This window comes from Pongo pygmaeus, chromosome 4 (assembly GCF_028885625.2).
Source record: "Pongo pygmaeus isolate AG05252 chromosome 4, NHGRI_mPonPyg2-v2.0_pri, whole genome shotgun sequence".
NCBI lineage: Eukaryota > Metazoa > Chordata > Mammalia > Primates > Hominidae > Pongo > Pongo pygmaeus.
The window spans coordinates 77428066-77447499 of NC_072377.2; the positions used below are offsets into that span (position 1 = coordinate 77428066).

Genomic DNA, 19434 nt, shown 5'->3' on the forward strand with positions numbered 1-19434 from the left:
CAAACTGTTCACAGTCATCCTGAATATTCCAGATCATCCATGCCCCCCCCGACATCCCACTTCAATTCTTGATATCACATGGAAGGCTATTGCCTGCCTGGCATCTACTGGGCTACAACATAACCTGAGAACAACTACAATACCATTTGCCACTGTATGAATCCGCTTAAAAAATTATTTTGTAGTTCAAAAATCCTCTGCATTTGCTAACTGTCTTAACTTGGTGTCACTCATTTGTTATTTTGTTGGCTTCTCCTCATAAATTATCTTCCACATTTTCATTGACAAGGAAATAGGGATTGGAACATGTGTTACAATCACCAAGAAGAGAGGGCAAAATCGTTTCCTTCAGGGTGGAGGCAGCCACTCTCACCGGCTCAAAGTGGCTTCTCCTTTGTGATTCTGTGTGGGAGGCAGAAGAGGCTGTTGGTCCAAATGCAAGATTCAGGCTGGACAGCTGGACACATGTCCTTAGGCCCATTTCCTTATCCATCCATTCAGTAAATATGTATTGACTGTCCATCACTTTATACCAGCCACTGTTGTTGGCAGTAACCAAAAAAAAAAAAAAAAGGCAAAGAGAAAAAACCTTGCTCTCAAGGAGTTTGCTTGCATTTAATTTCACTCAAGCATTTGTTAGCACCTGCTACGTGCCAGGCATTGTTCTAGGGACTGGGCACAACCTGAGTTAAGTCTATACACTCATGGAGCACTCATACCTATGGTCATGCGGACGGGCGTTTCTGGGAGTCAGGAATCAATCCTCCCCACTTTATGCATGAGGAAGCGGCAGCACAGAAATGTTATGTAACTTACCTGAGGTGACACTGGCCCAGGCCATCAGAACTCAGGTGATCAGTCCACTCCCTTACCGACCACACTATAGATTCCCACTACCCCTATAGAGCAGAGGACTGATCTATTTACTGTCTGGACTGTTGGTCTAGAGTTCTCTCAGCATTTGGGGGATAGAAAAAGCGCAAACATTGGAAACATTGCCTTGAAATGAGCTCTATTCTAAATGGTTCATCTCTCTTAAGTCCTTATGACCCGCATGCACAGACATGTCTCGATGACACATGCCAGTAATAAGCTGACTTTGCTAAAAACCTCAGCCCTGCCGTGAACTGGCTTTTGAGCATAATGCAAGCGATTAGGCTGTTTGCTTTTGTAGAAAATGATGGGGTAGGGTTGGAGGTGGCGGTGTCATTTAATACTTACTTCATTGAGAAAATACAGATAAAGCACCTTGCCCAGTATTGAACATAGTGGATATTTACTGAATGATGTCTAATCATGAGTGCAAGTTATATAACACACGCCTGTGGTGGATTCAATGGTAAAGATACACGTTTTGAGATACCAGGACCCAGCCATTCGTGTCGTGGTGACTAGAAGTGAGCAGATTTTTGCTTGAACATTCTGTAGACAGGGGTGCAGCACTTCCCTCTGTGCTTTGGTTTGTGAAATATAGAGAGAGTTGTGTGGTGGATTCTCCTTATTTGAATATCTCCTGTGAGATATTACTGGGAAAACAATAGGGCTTTTATCCACACAAAGTGTTGTTTCCAAGATTTTTCATTTGAGACACTCTAACTCAAGGGCTTTTTAGGAGAACTGTTGTAGATGGTTCAGATATCAAGATATCGGTCCTTTAAGCCAGGACAGCTGGGACCTGGGTGTTGGGGACTTAAGACAGCAGTACTAGGCAGGCCGTTCTGCAGGGCTGATCATTCACTTGCATACACAGCTCTACCTTAACTCTCATGTGGAATATTTGGCTGAGGACTTGTTAAATATTGTTTTCCTAGAAGTAGGGTATTTTTGGCATTTTCAACAAAAAAATCATACACAGCCCCAGGAAATGATTTGTAATTGTTGCTTTCATGTATTATTATTATTATTGTTAAGTTCTGGGATACATGTGCAGAACGTGCAGGTTTGTTACATAGGTATACACGTGCCGTGGTGGTTTGCTGCACCCCTCAACCTGTCATCTACATTAGGTATTTCTTCTAATGCTATCCCTCCCCTAGCCCCCCACCCCCCGACAGGCCCTGGTGTGTAGTGTTCCCCTCTCTGTGTCCACTTTGTTCAACTCCCACTTAATGAGTGAGAACATGCAGTGTTTGGTTTTCTTTTCCTGTGTTAGTTTGCTGAGAATGATGGTTTCCAGCTTCACCCATGTCCCTGCAAAGGACATGAACTCATACTCTTTTTTTATGGCTGCATTTTACAGAGCAATTCAGCCTTTTCTGTATTTCCCTTAGTGACTGACTTCACCAGTCCTCTTTCTTCTCCTTGTCACAGAAAAGAACAATCTTCATCACTAAAGGGACAGTGATACAGATAGGATATCATGATGATATGATACTCATTTTGTATATTATTATTAAAAATCGGTATTTTCTCACACATAAATAAAAATTCTCCTCACCACTTAGTTTATCAAAGGATTAAAGAATCACAGTTTGACTTGGAAAGAACTTTAGAGATCATCTGGTTGAACCCACTGTATGTTTGAGCTAACAACTCAGAGGTTCCCCAGAGCTCACCTAGATGCAACACATTTGGCTCATATCTGATATAGACACTTTATTCTAGCTGAGTCAGATAAGCAGGCTAGAGAGAAAAAAAAAGGATTAAACTCAACTAAATATTTTAATAGAATTGCAGTGATCTTTACTTGAAAATATAGCTAAAGGTTAGTTTCTTTCTTGAGTTGAAGTAGAATCTAAGTTTGGTAAAAATGGAATTTTGTTTATGTCTTTGAAAGATGACTTGCTTAATTTTATTCAAGCCATTGATTAACTTAGGAAAATTATGCCCTGGCTTCAATTTAAAAATGCAGTTAACCCTTGAACAACTCGGATTAGAGGCACCAATCCCCTGCACAGTCAAAAATTCATGTGTAACTTTGACTCTCCTTAAGCTTAACTACTCATAGCCCACTGTTGACCAGAAGCCTTGCCAATAACATAAACCATTGATTAATACATATTTTGTATGTTATATGTATTATATACTATATTCGTATAATAAAGTAAGCTAGAGAAAAAATGTTCTTAATAAAATCATAAGGAAGATAAAATACATTTACCATTTATTAAGTGGAACTGGACCACCACAAAAGTCTTCATCCTTGTTGTCTTCACATTGAGTAGGCTGAGGAGCAGGAGGATTCGGAAAGGGTGGTTTGTCTGTGAGTTTTATCAAATTGTCAAAAAATCTCCAAAAAAATTACCAATATATTTATTGGAAACAATCCATGTAAAAGTGGACTCATGCAGTTCAAACCCGTGTTGTTTAAGGATCAACTGTATAATGATTTAGAGCTTCTGTGTAATTGATAATTGCAACCAAATTTTGGGGCTGAGGATACCTTCTCTCCATAATTGAATTCTTTGCTTTAGAGATTTCTATGGTGGGTAGGGCTGGGGGTTCAGGAGATGTAAAAATCTGTATCATAAAAATTTATCGAACGTGGAGTTGTATGATTCAAGAATTACACTCCTAGGCATATACTTAAGAGTAATGAAAACATGTATCTACACAAAAACTTTTACTTGAAAGAATGTTCATTGGAAACAACTCAAATATCCATCAGCTGAGGAATAGATAAACAAAACAAAGTAGATACCTCCTATCTATCTATCTATCTATCTCTCTATCTATCTAATGGAATACTATTTGGCAGTAAAGAGGAATGAAGTACTAATACATGCTACAGCATGGGTGAATCACGAAAACATTATGCTACATGAAAGAAGCCAGTTTCCAAAGACTACATATTGTGCAATTCAATTTATATGAAATATCCAGAATAGGCAATTCTGTTGAGACAGAAAATAGATTAGTGGTTGCCTCGGGCTGGGGTGTGGAAGGAGGATGGTGAGGTGGTTGGGGAGAAATGTGGAGCGATTGCTAATGCGTGTGGGGCTTTCTCATTGGAGTGATGAAAATGTCCTAAAATTGATTATGGTGATGGTTGCAGAACTCAGTATACTAAAACCCATTGAATTGTACACTCTAAATGGGAAAATTGTATGGTATATGAATTATACCTTAATAAAGCTGTCATAAAAACATATATGGGGGAGTATATACCAACATTTAATGGTAGTTATATTGATTTTTTTTTAGTTTTTTTTTCCAAGTTTTTATTTATTGTATTTTTTTTTGATACAAAAGACTTTATTGCAGCATGGGCTTAATGTTCACATTGGTTCTCCTTGCCCAGCAAGTCCCCCAGGGGCCTTTGAGCAGCTCAGATAGATGCTGCACACACACTCAGTTTGTGTCACAGCTGAGGAACCCCAAACTAAAAAATCCCAGATCTTACAAGGAGACTGCTAGCAAGCCTGCCCAACCCTTGCACTGGAAGGGGCTATTATCTTCACTACCCTGGTCTGAAAACAAATCTGCCTTCATCCCCACGGGAAACACTATTTCTCGGTTTCAAGACTGTTGGCCACAAAACCATCCTTCAAAAGATAATCCGGTAGAAAAGTTTTCACAATAAGAGTAGGCACACCATGGAGAATGGCCTGCAGCAGTCTGGTGTTGCAAGAGGGCTACTGCGGCTCCAAAATCATTACTTCATTGAACTCTATTCAGACAAAAAGAGCAATGGAAAAAGATCCTTTTGCCCTGCAACTTTTTTTTTTCTATTAGTGATAGAAGCCTTTTTTGGAGAGGTGCCAGGAAAGTTTCTATTAAGACTCTGGCCAGAATTGGATCATATGTTAACCTCCAGACAAAAAAACTGTGTAAGAGGAGGGAATTCTCCACTGTCTTAAATAATTACTTTTGTCTTTAAAAAAAGAAAAAAACACAAGTAATTTAAATGAAAAAAAAATCCTGTATTTTAAAGAAGATGTCTTAAATTCTTTCTGAAACAATAAGAATATAAATATAAAAATGATATGCCAAGGAGCACATTTTGGAATTGCTTGAGGCCAAGGATTTCTTCTTCCATCTTGGTTTCTTCTCCCCAGCTGCTGCTCCGTAGGGACCAGTGGAGCTTGTTGAATTGAGTGGAATGTTGGGCTCTCACTCACTGATAAGTCTCATTTTGATATTTCTGTAAATAAGTGCCTCATTGTTGCTCCCAGTTCATATTTATACCGAGCAGGCAAAATGAAAGTTCTTATTAGTAGTCCCGCTTTTAGGAAAAAAAGAAGGAATAACTGGGATATTGAAACAAACTTTCAAAGTGTTGCAACAGTCTCTGAATTAAGAGTGGCAAGTAGTCTCTCAAGTGCCTTTGCCATTTTAATTCTCTGGCCATTGTGAATTGAGTTTGTACACTAGGATAGAACATTGCAGCAACACATGCAGGTGCGGTAGTTAGTAGTGAAACAGCAATACTTACTAAGTGGAGAGGAAAAGGGTTGGCTTTTGGACTTACAGAGCGAGAAGGGTGGGAGAAAGTAAGGAGAAAAGCCTTCATCTGTCTATGAATCTGGCAATTCAGAAGTTGTGATAAAATAGCGCCAGTATTGGAAGTGTTTCAATTAGTTAATTCCAAAAAGTAAGCAACTTTTCCTTCTCTGTCCTGATCCACAGCTTGTCTAAGCATCCACCACATCTTGTCAGCTATGTATATTTTGGGCCACCAGATGTAGGTGGAGATGAGAAGCATTTATTCAGCACCTGTTAAGTGCAAAGCACCCAGCTTGGTGCTGGGGATACAAGGGTTGAGCGGAAATCGATCTGGTCCCAGCTCTTCCAGAATTTACAGCCTATTGAGAAAAAAAGATTCATTCAAAGACTATGAACTACCCACCATGTATGCCAGAGAGGCACAGAGGCTGCTATGAACACTACCATCAGGGTGTTTTTCCGACATTTGTGGGGGCAGGCAGAGCAAACTGAGAGCATGATCCTGGTTTTCCACCTGTGCTTTTGACACTACCCTGTAGATGTAAGCCAGTGGTGGACTTGGTTGTTAACAAGACAACACTGGTGGTCTGGCTGCCTCTGACCACGATTCTTCTGCCATATCCAAATGGTGATTAAAATCAGAATACCGAGCATCCTGCGTTTTTGGTGTAAGCTTTTTATTTGCTTAAGTCTAGACTCTGTGGTCTTATTTGCAAAATAAGACAGTAAGACATGTGCATAGAGTTGAGATTTTTTAGGCGAATCTGCTTCTTAATGAGACACTGGCATGAATCTTACAGCGACTTAACCCTGTTCGCTGGTGCAGTGTCACTAGTAAACATAAGTCTTAGAGATGATCTCTTGTTCCATTATAGTTTGGCAATTAAAAAAAAAAACATGTTTGTCAAGTTTGGCAAGTCTGATTTAGAGGAGTAATCCTTACTTCTGGGTGGGCTTGAGGGCAAGATTAATAGGCCTTTAAAACAGAATAGGTAGAGTTACTGATACCATTAACTGCTAAAGGTTGCTATAGCAATGAGTGGTTTGATTGCACTGTGTAATTGGTGGTACAGTGGGTTAGTGTAAAAGGATCCTACTAATTTAACAGAAACTCTCCTAGAGCAATTTAATTAATCCATAAGAATGAATGCCAAATTCTTTGAAAACTCTAAGATATAGTTCTGTTTAGTTCTAGGTTAATTAAAGATACATTATTATCTTGAATCAGCACAATATCACAAATATTTTTCAATGTTTTTTGGATAAAGACTTTCTACATTTGGAAGTTATTTTTTAAATGATGAGGTACAATTTTTAATGAAGACATATATTTTAATATAGTTTGTGGTACTTGTTTTGAAGTGAAAAAAATTGCACTGGACTACACGGAAAAATGTAGGCATGGCAATCTATAAATCTAGTTCACTGGCCTTTTGAGAAGGGAAAGGAAGCTGGAACCTAAATGCACTACCAGGTGTGAACACATCCTCTGTTACTGCAAACTTCATTAACAGATGAGATTGCCTTTTCCATTAGCAATCTGGATAACATGTGTACTGTTCTTCTGAATAAATGCTATATGTACAGAATTCTTTAGGAATGCAATATAATGATCATTTAAGAGTTTATGGCTGAGATGACTTTAAAGGAATGAATGTCCTAAAACAGGCAAAGTAAAAGGGTGTGACTCTTGATGTCTGTGCAGATGTATCTGTACTCTTGATGTCTGTGCAGATGTGTCTGTTGAAACTCTGGTCCAGGTTATCCTTCCCTTCTTTTTTTTTTTTTTTTTTTTAACGCCTTTGTGGTTTCTTTCCTACTTATCCCAATTTTTAAGATTTGAGTATATGAGTTTCAAAACCAAACCAAATCCCTACTGTACACTTATAATGTGCCAAATACCATGGTAGGTGCTTCACATCAATTTTCTGCATCTATGTAGTGAGACACAGATGTTAATTTTAACTGTGTGTTTTGGACTTTGGCACTTGAAAGCAGATCCTTGAAGGGTGAAATTAGCCCATTTTGACATTCCTACCTCTGGCAATGCCGTTCATGCCAATGTTACTCTGCTGCCACCTGGAGGCCTTCTGTGGGATGTGCATTTAAAGTCTGGCAGGGATGCTGTGTACACAAGCTGCCTGGGCTGGGTGTCCACTATGATCTTGTCCTCATTCCCTGCTGAGATCAGTTGACATGACCACACAAAATTGGGGTTATTACTTTGTTCGCTGGCTATTTCCTTGTTGGTTTGATCATAGAAGCTAATATGCATTATAAATTCAAGAGCAATATACTATTGTGGCACGCAAATGTGGTATTACTTGCTTTCTGCAAAGCAAATTCAAAGTTATTGTTGTCCAGATTTTTAGAAACACAAGACAAGGATTGTTCGTTTCTCTGCTCCATCCTGGTCTTATTACTTGTAGCTCCGTCCTTGTAATTTGTCATCTTTATTATGATTTGTCATGTAGAGCTATATAAATGAATACCTTATACATTTTCTAAGCATGAACATGGATGATAACTCCTAACATTGTTGCCCAGAAGTGAGAAGAGCTTGCATAAATCCACCTGCAGATTTGGGGCATTAGGTAAATTAATAGGAGTGACAAAGCGGAGTGGGGAAGGTCTAGGTAATGAACCTGCTGGAAAACTTCAGGCGTTTCCCCAGGATCAGCATAAAGCAGGGCTGTGGGGGAAGGGATGTGGAACTTCCAGAAAAGGAGTGAGACCCCACAATGTTGGGTAACGCAGATCTTGGGTAGAGACTTTCAGCCATATGTCCTTGCTAGGGATATCGAGTGCTTTAATTTTCCCCAGACCCAAACCTGTTCTTGGTGGTTATTTAGACAATAGTGACTCTTGTTTACGGGCAACTGAGTATTTGGGAACAGAACCAATCAATTAAACCACAGATAAAAATGCTGCCTTGGGTGAACCTTTTTTTTTTTTTTCATCCCAGTACATCCTGACCACTACTGTTTCCAGGAAACCCTTTATTCAGAAAGAGGACACCCGGTGTGCCCGGGGCTGAGGTTGGAGCTGAGGGCTATGCTGGTGTTCTTGACCTTCAGTGATGTGTAAGGAAAAGCCAGACCTCTTATATAATGAATTATGCTCTTTTAAAACATATTGAAATCTGTGGTGTTTGAGGAAATAGACATGTGGGATTTCCTCAGGTGGGTACGAGTCATGTCCTTACAATCTACTATTTTGAAGAACTTTTGGTAGTGAGCAGCCTTCCTTTGGAATCAAGGGCATTTATTTATTTAACGATAATTTTTTCCCCCTCAGGATTTCCTGTGAGAGCTCCTGGGCTTGTTTCCATCTTAGTCCACACAGATAATACCAGAGTATGGACAGTCAGGTTATTAGACACTGCTCTGTGGAGAGCTGATTTTTAAGAGGCCTAATCTAAAAACCTATCTCTGTGCAGAAGGCTCCAGGGCAACTCATTTAAACTTGTCAGCTAGTAATTGTTGTTGTTCTTCTTAACAAAAGCTCCAATCAGCAGATCCTGATAATTATTTCTTTTGCAGAGATTAAGAATTCAGTGTCCAGCAGATCAGCAGCCGAAAAGGAAGATGTAAAGGTAATGAATGACTCCCTGCTTCTTTCTTCTTTGCACGTCTTCCCATAAAGTAGAAATGAAGATTTAGTGGTAATGAAAATGTTTAAAAAACACTAAAAAAAGGATGTGCCCCAAGTTACTTTCAGAATAATGTGAAATTCTGTTTACTTTTTCTTTTTCTTTTTTTTTTTTTTTGAGATGGAGTCTTGCTCTGTCACCCAGGCTGAAGTACAGTGGCACGATCTTGGCTCACTGCAACTTCTGCCTCCTGGGTTCAAGCGATTCTCCTGCCTCAGCCTCCTGAGTAGCTGGGACTATGGGCACCCACCACCACGCCTGGCTAATTTTTGTATTTTTGGTAGAGACGGGGTTTTGCCATGTTGGCCAAGCTGTTCTCGAACTCGTGACCTCAGGTGATCTGCCCGCCTTGGTGTCCCAAAGTGCTGGGATTACAGGCATGAGCCACCATACCCAGCCCCATTTTCTTTATCAAATTCTTAATCCCTATTCTTTATAACCAAACCTGGCTATCTTTCTGAGTTGTAGTTGTATATGCAAGGTGATTGACTACATTCTGCAACACAAATTTCTACTTGAAGTTTGATGTTTATAGATATTTGACAACAATGTGATTACAAGAGTTAATCTGGGAGATGTCCTCTGAGAATAAAATAATCTGTGTACAGCTTTCAAGTGTGTTTCAGCTTGGGATAGATTCATTACTCATTTTTAGCTGTTAAATAATATTAAGTATAAGACTAGTTTTCTGTTTACATGTGATGATACTTGTAACATGTTTTCACTGATGCTTTCCAAGGTTGTTTTTCTAGTTCACAAAAATAAACATTAGTGTAGCATATATGTAATTTTTTAAAAATCCACCTGACTTTATCTTTTCCAGTGTGTCAAAAGCCTGGTGGTTCAACACAATGAACATGAAGACCAGCACAGCCTAGATTTGGGTATGAAATAACGCTTTTACCTATACTCATAGGGGCATCCCAGATCCAGGTTTAGAGTGGACAAGAAGCAAGTAAATTTTAACATAAAATATTCCTTCCTGGTAAACTTATCTATTTCCTGAAACGCATCCAGATAAATTTTATTTGTAGGATCATTTGTAATACTATGACTCTAGAGGTTGAGACTCCATTTACAATCTAAAAAACAAGGCAATCAAAGCTTTTCCTGAACAGTTTTACTCTGAGCCAGTAGCTGGCTTTGGACTTGTCATATGTTCCCTTGTTATTCCTGTGAAGTAGGCACTACCAGTCTCAGGTTTAGGTGAAGCAGTTGAACCACTGGTGGAGAGTAGATTGTGGAATCGAGACTCATAACTTCATTCCACCTGGCCCTAGAATCTCCAAGCTTACCAAAATCCCATTTTGATGCCCAGTGGGGTCCCCTTGGAGCTGAGCCTATGTGATCTACACTGCTGAGCTCAGGAAAAGACCAGATGTTTGTTCTGGGATTTGAGTCTGATGTGAGTGTCCTTTCAGAGGAACCAGGTGTTCCTCCACCCTTGGCAAGGTAGAGGTATTTCCTCCCTCTGACCTGGGAATTCTCATCTGATTACAATATTCTGTTTCACAACTCCCTGAGGACCCCTTCCTAAATCTCCTCCCAGGTACTCTCTATTTCTTCAAGGCTAATTTGGGCCCCAGCCCTATCTCTTGAGTTACTTAGAGGTGAATAGAGCATAATGAAGCTAATGGGGTGTTTGAAGATACAGGCTGAGCTATCAGCAGAGACTGAGTTTGGGCACCTGGATGGTCTGTGAAGACCTCTGGGGCTGACAAGTGAGAGGCAGATGAGCATGAACCATTCCAGTTGGTTTCCTCTGGTTCTGTGAAGCTGAGGCATCTCACACACCTGGAAGGCACACATGGGCAGGACAGTCTTAGAAGTTATAAGGGGTGAGGTGTTGCTGATGGTAGTGACTGAGGGCTCAAGCTGATGTGAAATCAGGAAAAAGTAAATCAATGCTCAGAGTGAGATTAATGGAGAAGGTGGATGACCCACAGGGTCACCGTGAGCCTACACGTGCATGGGCCTCCCTGGAGGCTGGGGGAGTGTGGTTGGTGTGCTGTGCCAACACACGACAGAGCAGTTACAACCATTCAGAAATCATGCTGTGTAGAGCAGAGCAAGGAGGAAGCACCCTTGGTGTTGGTTGATGGTGTTGCTAGTAGCTTGGCCACATGCCAGAGGTGGTTTCCAGGATCTTGCTGCATATGGCCCTACTGAAATTGGAACAGAAATTTAGACCCACACTAAGCAATATACACATCCTTAATATTTTTGCTATTTAAGGTAAGAGTAATGATTTACTTACAGAAGAGGGGAAGAGGAAGGCAAAAAGAAAGCAAACATCTCTGTATAGATGGCAGTCGTGGGCCACTGATGTCAGGGCCATTGCTGTTACTCACGCACACAGGATGTCTCAGCTACAAATTGCATCATGCTCCTGGGAATGTTAGCTTTGAAGAATGTTTACTAAGATGAATTGCTGGGGGAGGGAGGTAGGCTACTAAAAGTATTAAACATTGAGATGATCTTAATTTCAGGTTTTAAAAACTCACTCTAGTTTCAAACTTGTAAACTTGTAAGCAAGAAGCATGTGCTATCGAAATTGTTGTTTGACCTCGTCTGAGTGTTTTGTCAGTAACATCATTAACTCTGTGAAGGATTTGAGAAAGATAAATGAGCACAACTTTAGTCCAGTGATTTATGAAAAGGACCATGATGAGTGTTTTTTGTGCTAGCATTTTCTTTTTGGTTCATTTAAACTTTTTGAATTAATAAAGTCCCCTGAGTTTTTGCAAAGGAAATTATAACAGATTTTCAAAGAACCTGAGACAGAGAACAGGACAGCAAGCTGTGAGCAATAGTCAGATGGTCAGACACAGTCTGGAATAGGAAATGGCTCTCCCTGGAGGCCACTTCAACACTCTTTTGTTATTTGTTATCTGTTATTTTTTATTTTTTGAGATGGAGTTTTGCTCTGTTAGCCAGGCTGGCATGCAGTGGCGCCATCTTGGCTCACTGCAACTTCTGCATCCTGGGTTCAAGCAATTCCCCTGCGTCAGCCTGCCGAGTAGCTGGGATTACAGGCACCCATCACCATGCCCAGGTAATTTCTGTATTTTTAGTAGAGTTGGGGTTTCACCTTCAAACTCCTGACCTAAAGTGATCTGCCAGCCTCGGCCTCCTAAAGTGCTGGGATTACAGTCGTGAGCCACTGCATCTGGCCTCTTTTGTTATTTTGTAAGTGCTTTATTCTGCCCAGTCTCTGAGGAAATGCTGATAAATGGTGTGGGATAAACACATGATAAATGCTGATAAATAGATGCGTAAGTCTTTGCTGACTTGTATTATTCAGAATTGTGTGGTGTGGATGTGGCCTCATCAGTGATACAAGTGCTGTTCCAGTGGCGCCCTCTGTGCTGATGGACACATTCTATAGCTGTTCTATCCAGTGTAGTAGCCTGTGGCCACCTACGTCTATTGAGCATGTGACATGTGACTGAGGAATCGGATTTTTAATTATCTAATTTTATTGTATTGGACAGGGCAGAACAGAATAAGTTCCCTTTGTGGTGGTGTTTTCTTTCTCCTTCTAGAAGTGTTTTATGCATTTATTGTTTTCTATTTTTTTAAAGTTGTTGTGGTACATAGGAGGTGTATATATTTGTAGGGTATGTGAGATGTTTTGGTACAGGCATGCAATATGAAGTAAGCACATCATGGGGAATGGAGTATCCATCCTCTCAAGTATGTATCTTTTGAGTTTACAAACAATCCAATTATACTCTTTAAGTTATTTTAAAATGTACAGATTAGGTTATTATTGAGTATAGTCACTCTATTGTGCTATCAAATAGCAGGTCTTTTTCATTCTATTTTTTTTGTACCCATCCTTTGTAATGTTTTATTAACCTTTCAGGGCATCAAGAATTACACTTACCATTAGTTTATAAGCTGAAAATGATGGCTGGAGAAATGTCTTGGGTGGGTAACAACCAGCAAGCTCATCCAAGCTGATGCCCCAGAACTAGCTCCGCAAGGAGCTGACATCTATGCCTAATGCAGGAGTTATGGCCCCATTCCCTGCAGATGCTGTGAGGGGTCGGCATTTTGTCGAAGGGGAGAATCATCAGTTGAAGGGCTAAGATCTGCTTCTGTTGCTATCATAGTGCAGAGTGGGACTCCTTCATATTCTGGGCAGTTAGGATGGGGAAAAATGGCAAAGCATTTGAAGGAAACAGAAGAAAAGAAGGTAGATGAAATGAAATGGGTCAATACCAAAAATAAGATAAAAAGAGTCCACTTGGCTCAAGTAAATGGCACTAAACGTGATTAAGAAGTAGGATTTGGCCAGGCGTGGTGGCTCACGCCTGGAATCCCAGCAATTTGGGAGGCCAAGGTGGGTGGAACACTTGAGGTCAGGAGTTTGAGACCAGGCTGGCCAACATGGTGAAACCCTATTTCTACTAAAAATACCGAAATTAGCCAGGCATGGTGGCGCATACCTGCAGTCCTGCTACTTGGGAAGCTGAGGCAGGAAAATGGCTTGAACCTGGGAGGCAGAGGTTGCAGTGAGCTGAGATCGTACCATTCATTGCACTCCAGCCTGAGCAACAGAGCAAGACTCCATCTCAAAAAGAAATAGGAACTGCTTAAAGTTTTGATCCTATTTCTTAATCACATTTAATGCCATTTACTTGAGCCAGATGGACCCTTTGGGCAGCAGCAAATGTTGTGCCAAGGAGAAGGGGAGTGAACATCTTGCAGGAACAAGCAGACAGCCTGTGGGAAATGGAGTAGATGGGGAGTCTCAGCTGTAAAACTGGAATCCCAATTGCAAACAAAGATGCATAAACCATCACTGAATCAGCAAAGCTGTGAATGGCTTGATTAGACACTATCTTGCAAACTCTACTTTTAAGAGGTTGAATCTGAAAAAATAAAGCTATGTGGCTTTGGTTAGAAATTAAGATACCCAATTAAAAGTTAAGTTCCTCCTTGAGGACTGTGAAACCATAATGCCAGTGTCTCAGGGGGAATTACAGAAGCTCCTGGAACATGATGCTCCTGTTCTTTCATCAAATAATATGTCAAAAGTGTGAGTGAGGTTGTGGGTGACAGACCAGATGTGGTGACACTCATACTGAAGCTGATTTTCCTGCAATAATTTATCACTCATGGTCTGCATTAGATTAAAGAGGACATGAAACTTATTTGGCCAAAGCTGAGTATCTTATGACTATTTGGATGGAAAAATAGGGTTGGTGAAACTGACATGTCAAAACAAGAACTATGTGAGCATGTTTTGACTTTCCCCATGAGGGAAGGTGATAGGGAGATAGAGACTCTCCCTATAGGTGACAGGGGACATGAGGATAGCACTGGCTGGCATCCTCCTTTCTGCTTGGAGAGTCTCAGTACTTTGAAGCTCTAGGCATGAAGCACTGCCTCATCTACGGTTCCAGGTCTGGCTGGTAGAGAGTGGGCTTGGTGCAAGTGCCAGAGAAGATATTAAGAATAGTATCTTGCAAAGTAAGCCTCTTGGAAAAAAATTATGTTAGTCTTCTATAATTATAGAAATAATAAACGTTCACAATAGAAAAATTGGGAATTTTAGAAAGAGTAGAAAAAGAAATCCCTATAATTTCCGCACCCAAAGGCAGTTACTATTAAATTTGGGTATATTTCCTACCAGCATTTTTTCTCATGCATGAATTTCTTTTTTATGTAGCTGTGATCATGAAAACAAGATAATTTGTGTCCTGTGCTATTCATTTGACATATTCCATAAGTAAGCTCCATTATAGAAAGTAACTTAAAATGACATTGTACATTTGTTTTTGTTTGTTTATGTTTTAATAAAGCATGTGGATTACTTCTATAAGACGAAAGGGAAAATGTAGATCCTCTGCATAGGTATTTATTTCCCTCCAAACCCCCTTTTTATAATACGTATTGTTGATTTTATAGAGTGACCTGATCAGTACATGTAGGGGCTCAAATCACAGCTATTCTTTAATACTTTGGGTTACTTCATTGCTATTATTGCTTGTTACTAATATGTAAGATGAGGAAAAGACAACCTTTTGGTGGATGTTGGGACTGGGAGGGAGGGCATTGAGGACAGATGAACCAAAGCTGGATATGGAAGGAAACCCGACTTCATACCAAAAAAAACAAAACAAAACAGAAAAAAGAAAGAAAAAAACCATCTAGAGGCCAGTTGGGAAGAGAAGGAAGCAGAAACAGACAGAAACAAACAATAGGATATGAGGTTCGGGTTTCTTTACCAAGAAGACACAGACCTTTCATGACTGTAGACAAGACCGAGAGAGAAACAAAGCCTCCCCACCCTGAAAGTCCCCCGAAAGGAAAAACATCGGGAAAAGGAAACCGGTAGGAAATGATTGGAAGAACCAAAGAAACAGTCCTCCTAAACAGAATGTTAGGTGGTATGTAATACAGGTTTTCAGGATCTCCATTTGTGGGCATATCTGGGAGAGTCCAGGCCCACATGTGCTAGTGGTGAGCTGGGGGGAGATGGTGCAGTCAATAGTGCTAGTTTGGCAAACAACCAGATAATAGAACTAATTAGGTTAGTTTCTCTTCTTATATTAACCAAAAGTTCTTATATTAACTAAAAGTGCTATTATTAAATAGCACTTGTAAGTCGCCTGTGGAAAATAAGGTTTTGAGATGTTTTTAAAGAGGATCTTGGCCGGGCGCGGTGGCTCACGCCTGTAATCCCAGCACTCTGGGAGGCCGAGGCAGGCGGATCACGAGGTCGGGAGATCGAGACCATCCTGGCTAACACAGTGAAACCCGGTCTCTACTAAAAATACAAAAAAATTAGTCGGGCGTGGTGGTGGGTGCCTGTAATCCCAGCTACTCGGGAGGCTGAGGCAGGAGAATGGCGTGAACCCGGGAGGCGGAGCTTGCAGTGAGCCGAGATCGCGCCACTGCACTCCAGCCTGGGCGACAGAGCGAGACTCTGTCTCAAAAAATAAAAAAAAATAAAAAATAAATAAAGAGGATCTTAAGCATGGCATCTTAGAAGCTGTGACCCCTGTGAGTGGAAGCTGACCCTCTTGGCTGTTATTTAATAACACATGTGTATCTGGACTGAAACCGCAAGAATGTTTCATGAAACATGGGAGGGGGGGACCTTAGCAGAACTCTTCTGAAAAATACGTTTTCAATCCTAATTTTTGGCAGATCTCTCTCTACATCCCAGGCTACAGAGCTTCTGTGCAGTCCTTTCTTTTTTTCTTTTCTCTTTTTTTGGGGAGTTGGGGGGTTATCTCTTTACCACAAACTAAAGCTTCCCAGTGAATCGTTTTGAAGTAAAGGGGCTGGAGACAGTGAAATATCCCAAGAAAACCATTGGGAAGGCAAAGTTATTTGTATAAATTCCAACTCAAATTTTATTCTTTTTGTTCACTTCAAGGAAATTTTCTTACTGTGGTTGTTGAGGTTTCAAAACCAAGGTTGAGAATCACAGTCAGAGATCCCTGAGGGAGCTCAGCAATGCTGAAATCACCCCTAACGTACTGAGTTTTCAGTAGTTTTGGGAATTAGAGAAATGGAGTTCTACTTTTGTCTCAACTGATTACAAAAGGTATTAATGAAAGTGCATTTGTATTAGGTTCACAGACTTTCAATGATTATCACCCGTGAGATCACAGATCTGTGGGAAATGGGCAAACTTTGGGGGAAAAAAGTGTTGAAAAAATTTCCTAACCACTTCAACTTATGAGATGATTAAAACTTTAAAAGTTAATTATTTTTGAACATTAAGAAGAATCAAGTGACTGTAATTTGCTGTCACAGGGTCATTTGTTGGACTTTGAAGTGTAGAATGGGATGAAAGGAGTGGGTTGATATTTACACTGATGTCTTAAGGGCATTATGAGGATGCCTGATGCTTGGCATTAGTACTAACATACCTTTAGTACATTCTAAATTACCTTTTTCTTTCATTTTACAACTTTCTGAAGTGTAATAAGGGAGGGAAAAATGGCAGTACTTTCTCTGAACTCTAAATTTTCCTTCTCCAAAATAAGATCCTTGACCCCAAATAAACCAGCTTAGTGACTAAGCAGATTTCATGTATTCCATTCCTAAAGACTCCTTTAGTTTGATATTTCAATAAAATGATTAGATTATGAACTTTAAACAAATAGAAACTCTTAAGAAAACGACAACAAATCTACAAAACATGAAACAAGTGAAAAATATGAAATATATTCTGAAAATGGTATCTATAAAGTTTGTTTTATAAAAAGTTAAAATAATACCACTAAGGGATTTCTTCCCCTTTTCTTGTGTTGAAACACTTCAGAATACCCATGTATACAGGCATTTACAAAAAAAAAAAATTACATTTACAAAGGGATAATTGGACAGCAAGCTTGATTGCAGTGTGTGTGTGTGTGTGTGTGTGTGTGTGTGTGTGTGTGTGTAGGCTTGTTTTATACTGAGTATCCAGTGGCTAATTCCTTGGAAGGGACTTTAGGGCAATTAAGATTCTGGTTAGCTTTCATGCCAGGCAGCACAAGTTCTAACAATTTATTGGTACAATTTGCTTTACTTTTTAGAGTGGCTAATTTAAAGAACATTTTTATGAAACACGGCCCCTTACTTGAAGCATGGGCAAGAAAGCCAACAGAATTTATTCCTTTTCCCCTGCAACATCACCAAATAATTGATTTGGAATCAGAATTAAAAGAACATTTGACAGTTATGAAATGTATGCTTACTCTGATACTTCTGATTAGTTGTGCAACAAATTCATGACAAATTACCAGATTAATTTTTACTTTATTTCTTCAGGACTGGGGTTTTTCGATGGTTTCAAATTTAGGATCTTCAAATTTGAAATTAGATAACATATTCCTGTCTGCTTTCAGCTTTATAAGTTCACTCTCCAACTCTTGCTGGTGCTCTGGGCCAGTATCAGCAGGTCCTCCAGATGCCTGTTGCTTAGATTTGTATTCCCTAATCTTGTCCACGAAGAGTTTCTGTATGGGATCAAGTTTCTTGTTAAATGCCACTGTGTAACACCAATGTTCCTCTGCAAAGGGAGTGAGACTACTGACCGAATGACAGAGGAGAACTTGAAGAGCCTCTGAAGAATCATGGTGACTCTATGTGCCTGAGCCACCACCTCTGCCACTGCTGTCAGAATCTATTCTTTACATTATGAGGCTTCACTGAAGATGTGTCGCTCAAGTATAGGGAGAAGTGATATAATCACAGGTCAAATAGGAGGCCCACTAGGAAGCAGTCTGTTGATTCTTCATAATATTTAAAATAACAGAAAATCAGAATAAAGAGTTAAGTTGGGCTGAGTTCAGTGCCTCACGCCTGTAATCCCAGCACTTTGGGAGGCCAAGGTGGGAGGATCACCTGAGCTCACAAGTTCAAGACCAACCTGGGCAACATAGTGAGACCCTGTCTCTACAAAAATTTTAAAAAATTAGCCAGGCATGGTACATGCCTGTGGTCCTAGCTATTCAGGAGGCTGAGGTGGGAAGATGGCTTGAGCCCAGGAGTTCAAGGCTGCAGTGAGTGGTTGCACCATTGCACTCCAGCCTGGATGACAGAGTGAGACCCTGTCAAACAAACAAACAACAAAAAAGAGTAAAGTTGATGGTGTCCAGAGCTTGAGGAAACTTGGAATGAGCTAGGTAGGTTCATCCAGATTCTTGAGATTTGTCTGCCAATGAAATTTCAGCCCATCTAACAGATAGATTCATCTGCCACACAGGTGCCAAATGGAAACCTCTCAGGGAGTTCACTCTTGAGATCTTATTCACCTCATGGAGACACTGTTTTTTTTCCTGTGAATCAGAATTATTTTCAGTATACTTTAACTAGTGTCCTCAGAGTTACATGGCAACTTCACATAGTAAGAACTTAAGCAAAATCAATGGAGCTTAATGCAGGACTTGAATTCTACATATCTGAATATGGATGCAAACATTCTTTTAGCATCAGTTCCACAAACATGTAGTGAATAGAGATTCTATACGTGTTGCTCCCATTCTTTAAAATTTTTTTAAATAAATTTATTTTTTAGGAACAATTACAGGCTTACATACTTTATTTTGATTCCTTACTTTTTACCTGATTTCCGTTTTCTATTCCAGGATCCCATTAGGATCAAGCTGCCGTTAATAAATACTAGTCACGAATTTTGTAGAATGTCCCTTAATTGGGGTTTTTCTAATTTTTTTCACCATTACACTGAGAATTATGGGTTTTGGGAAGAAGACCCAAAGGTAAAGTGCTGTTTTCATCACACCATATAAAAATTACATACTATCAATGTTCATTGTCAATGTTGATATTGACCTTGATCACCTGGCTGAGGTAGTGTTGGTCTGGTTTCTCCACTGTAAAGTTACTCTTCCTCACCTCCGTTTCCACACTATGTGTAGCCCACA

General features: G+C 40.0%; 1 protein-coding gene and 1 pseudogene across 4 annotated transcripts in view; one reads left to right on the plus strand and one right to left on the minus strand.

The window, feature by feature from the left end:
* Positions 1-19434, plus strand: part of ARHGEF28 (Rho guanine nucleotide exchange factor 28) — a 312580-nt gene that overhangs the window by 161190 nt on the left and 131956 nt on the right. For all 4 annotated transcript variants that reach the window (XM_054486932.2, XM_054486933.2, XM_063664896.1 and 1 more), the window contains 2 exons: positions 8928-8980; positions 9861-9921. In XM_054486932.2, the coding sequence (XP_054342907.1) occupies positions 8928-8980; positions 9861-9921 (114 nt within the window). The remainder of the gene's footprint in view (positions 1-8927; positions 8981-9860; positions 9922-19434) is intronic.
* On the minus strand, positions 17815-18125 carry LOC129036059 (ATP synthase-coupling factor 6, mitochondrial-like; annotated as a pseudogene).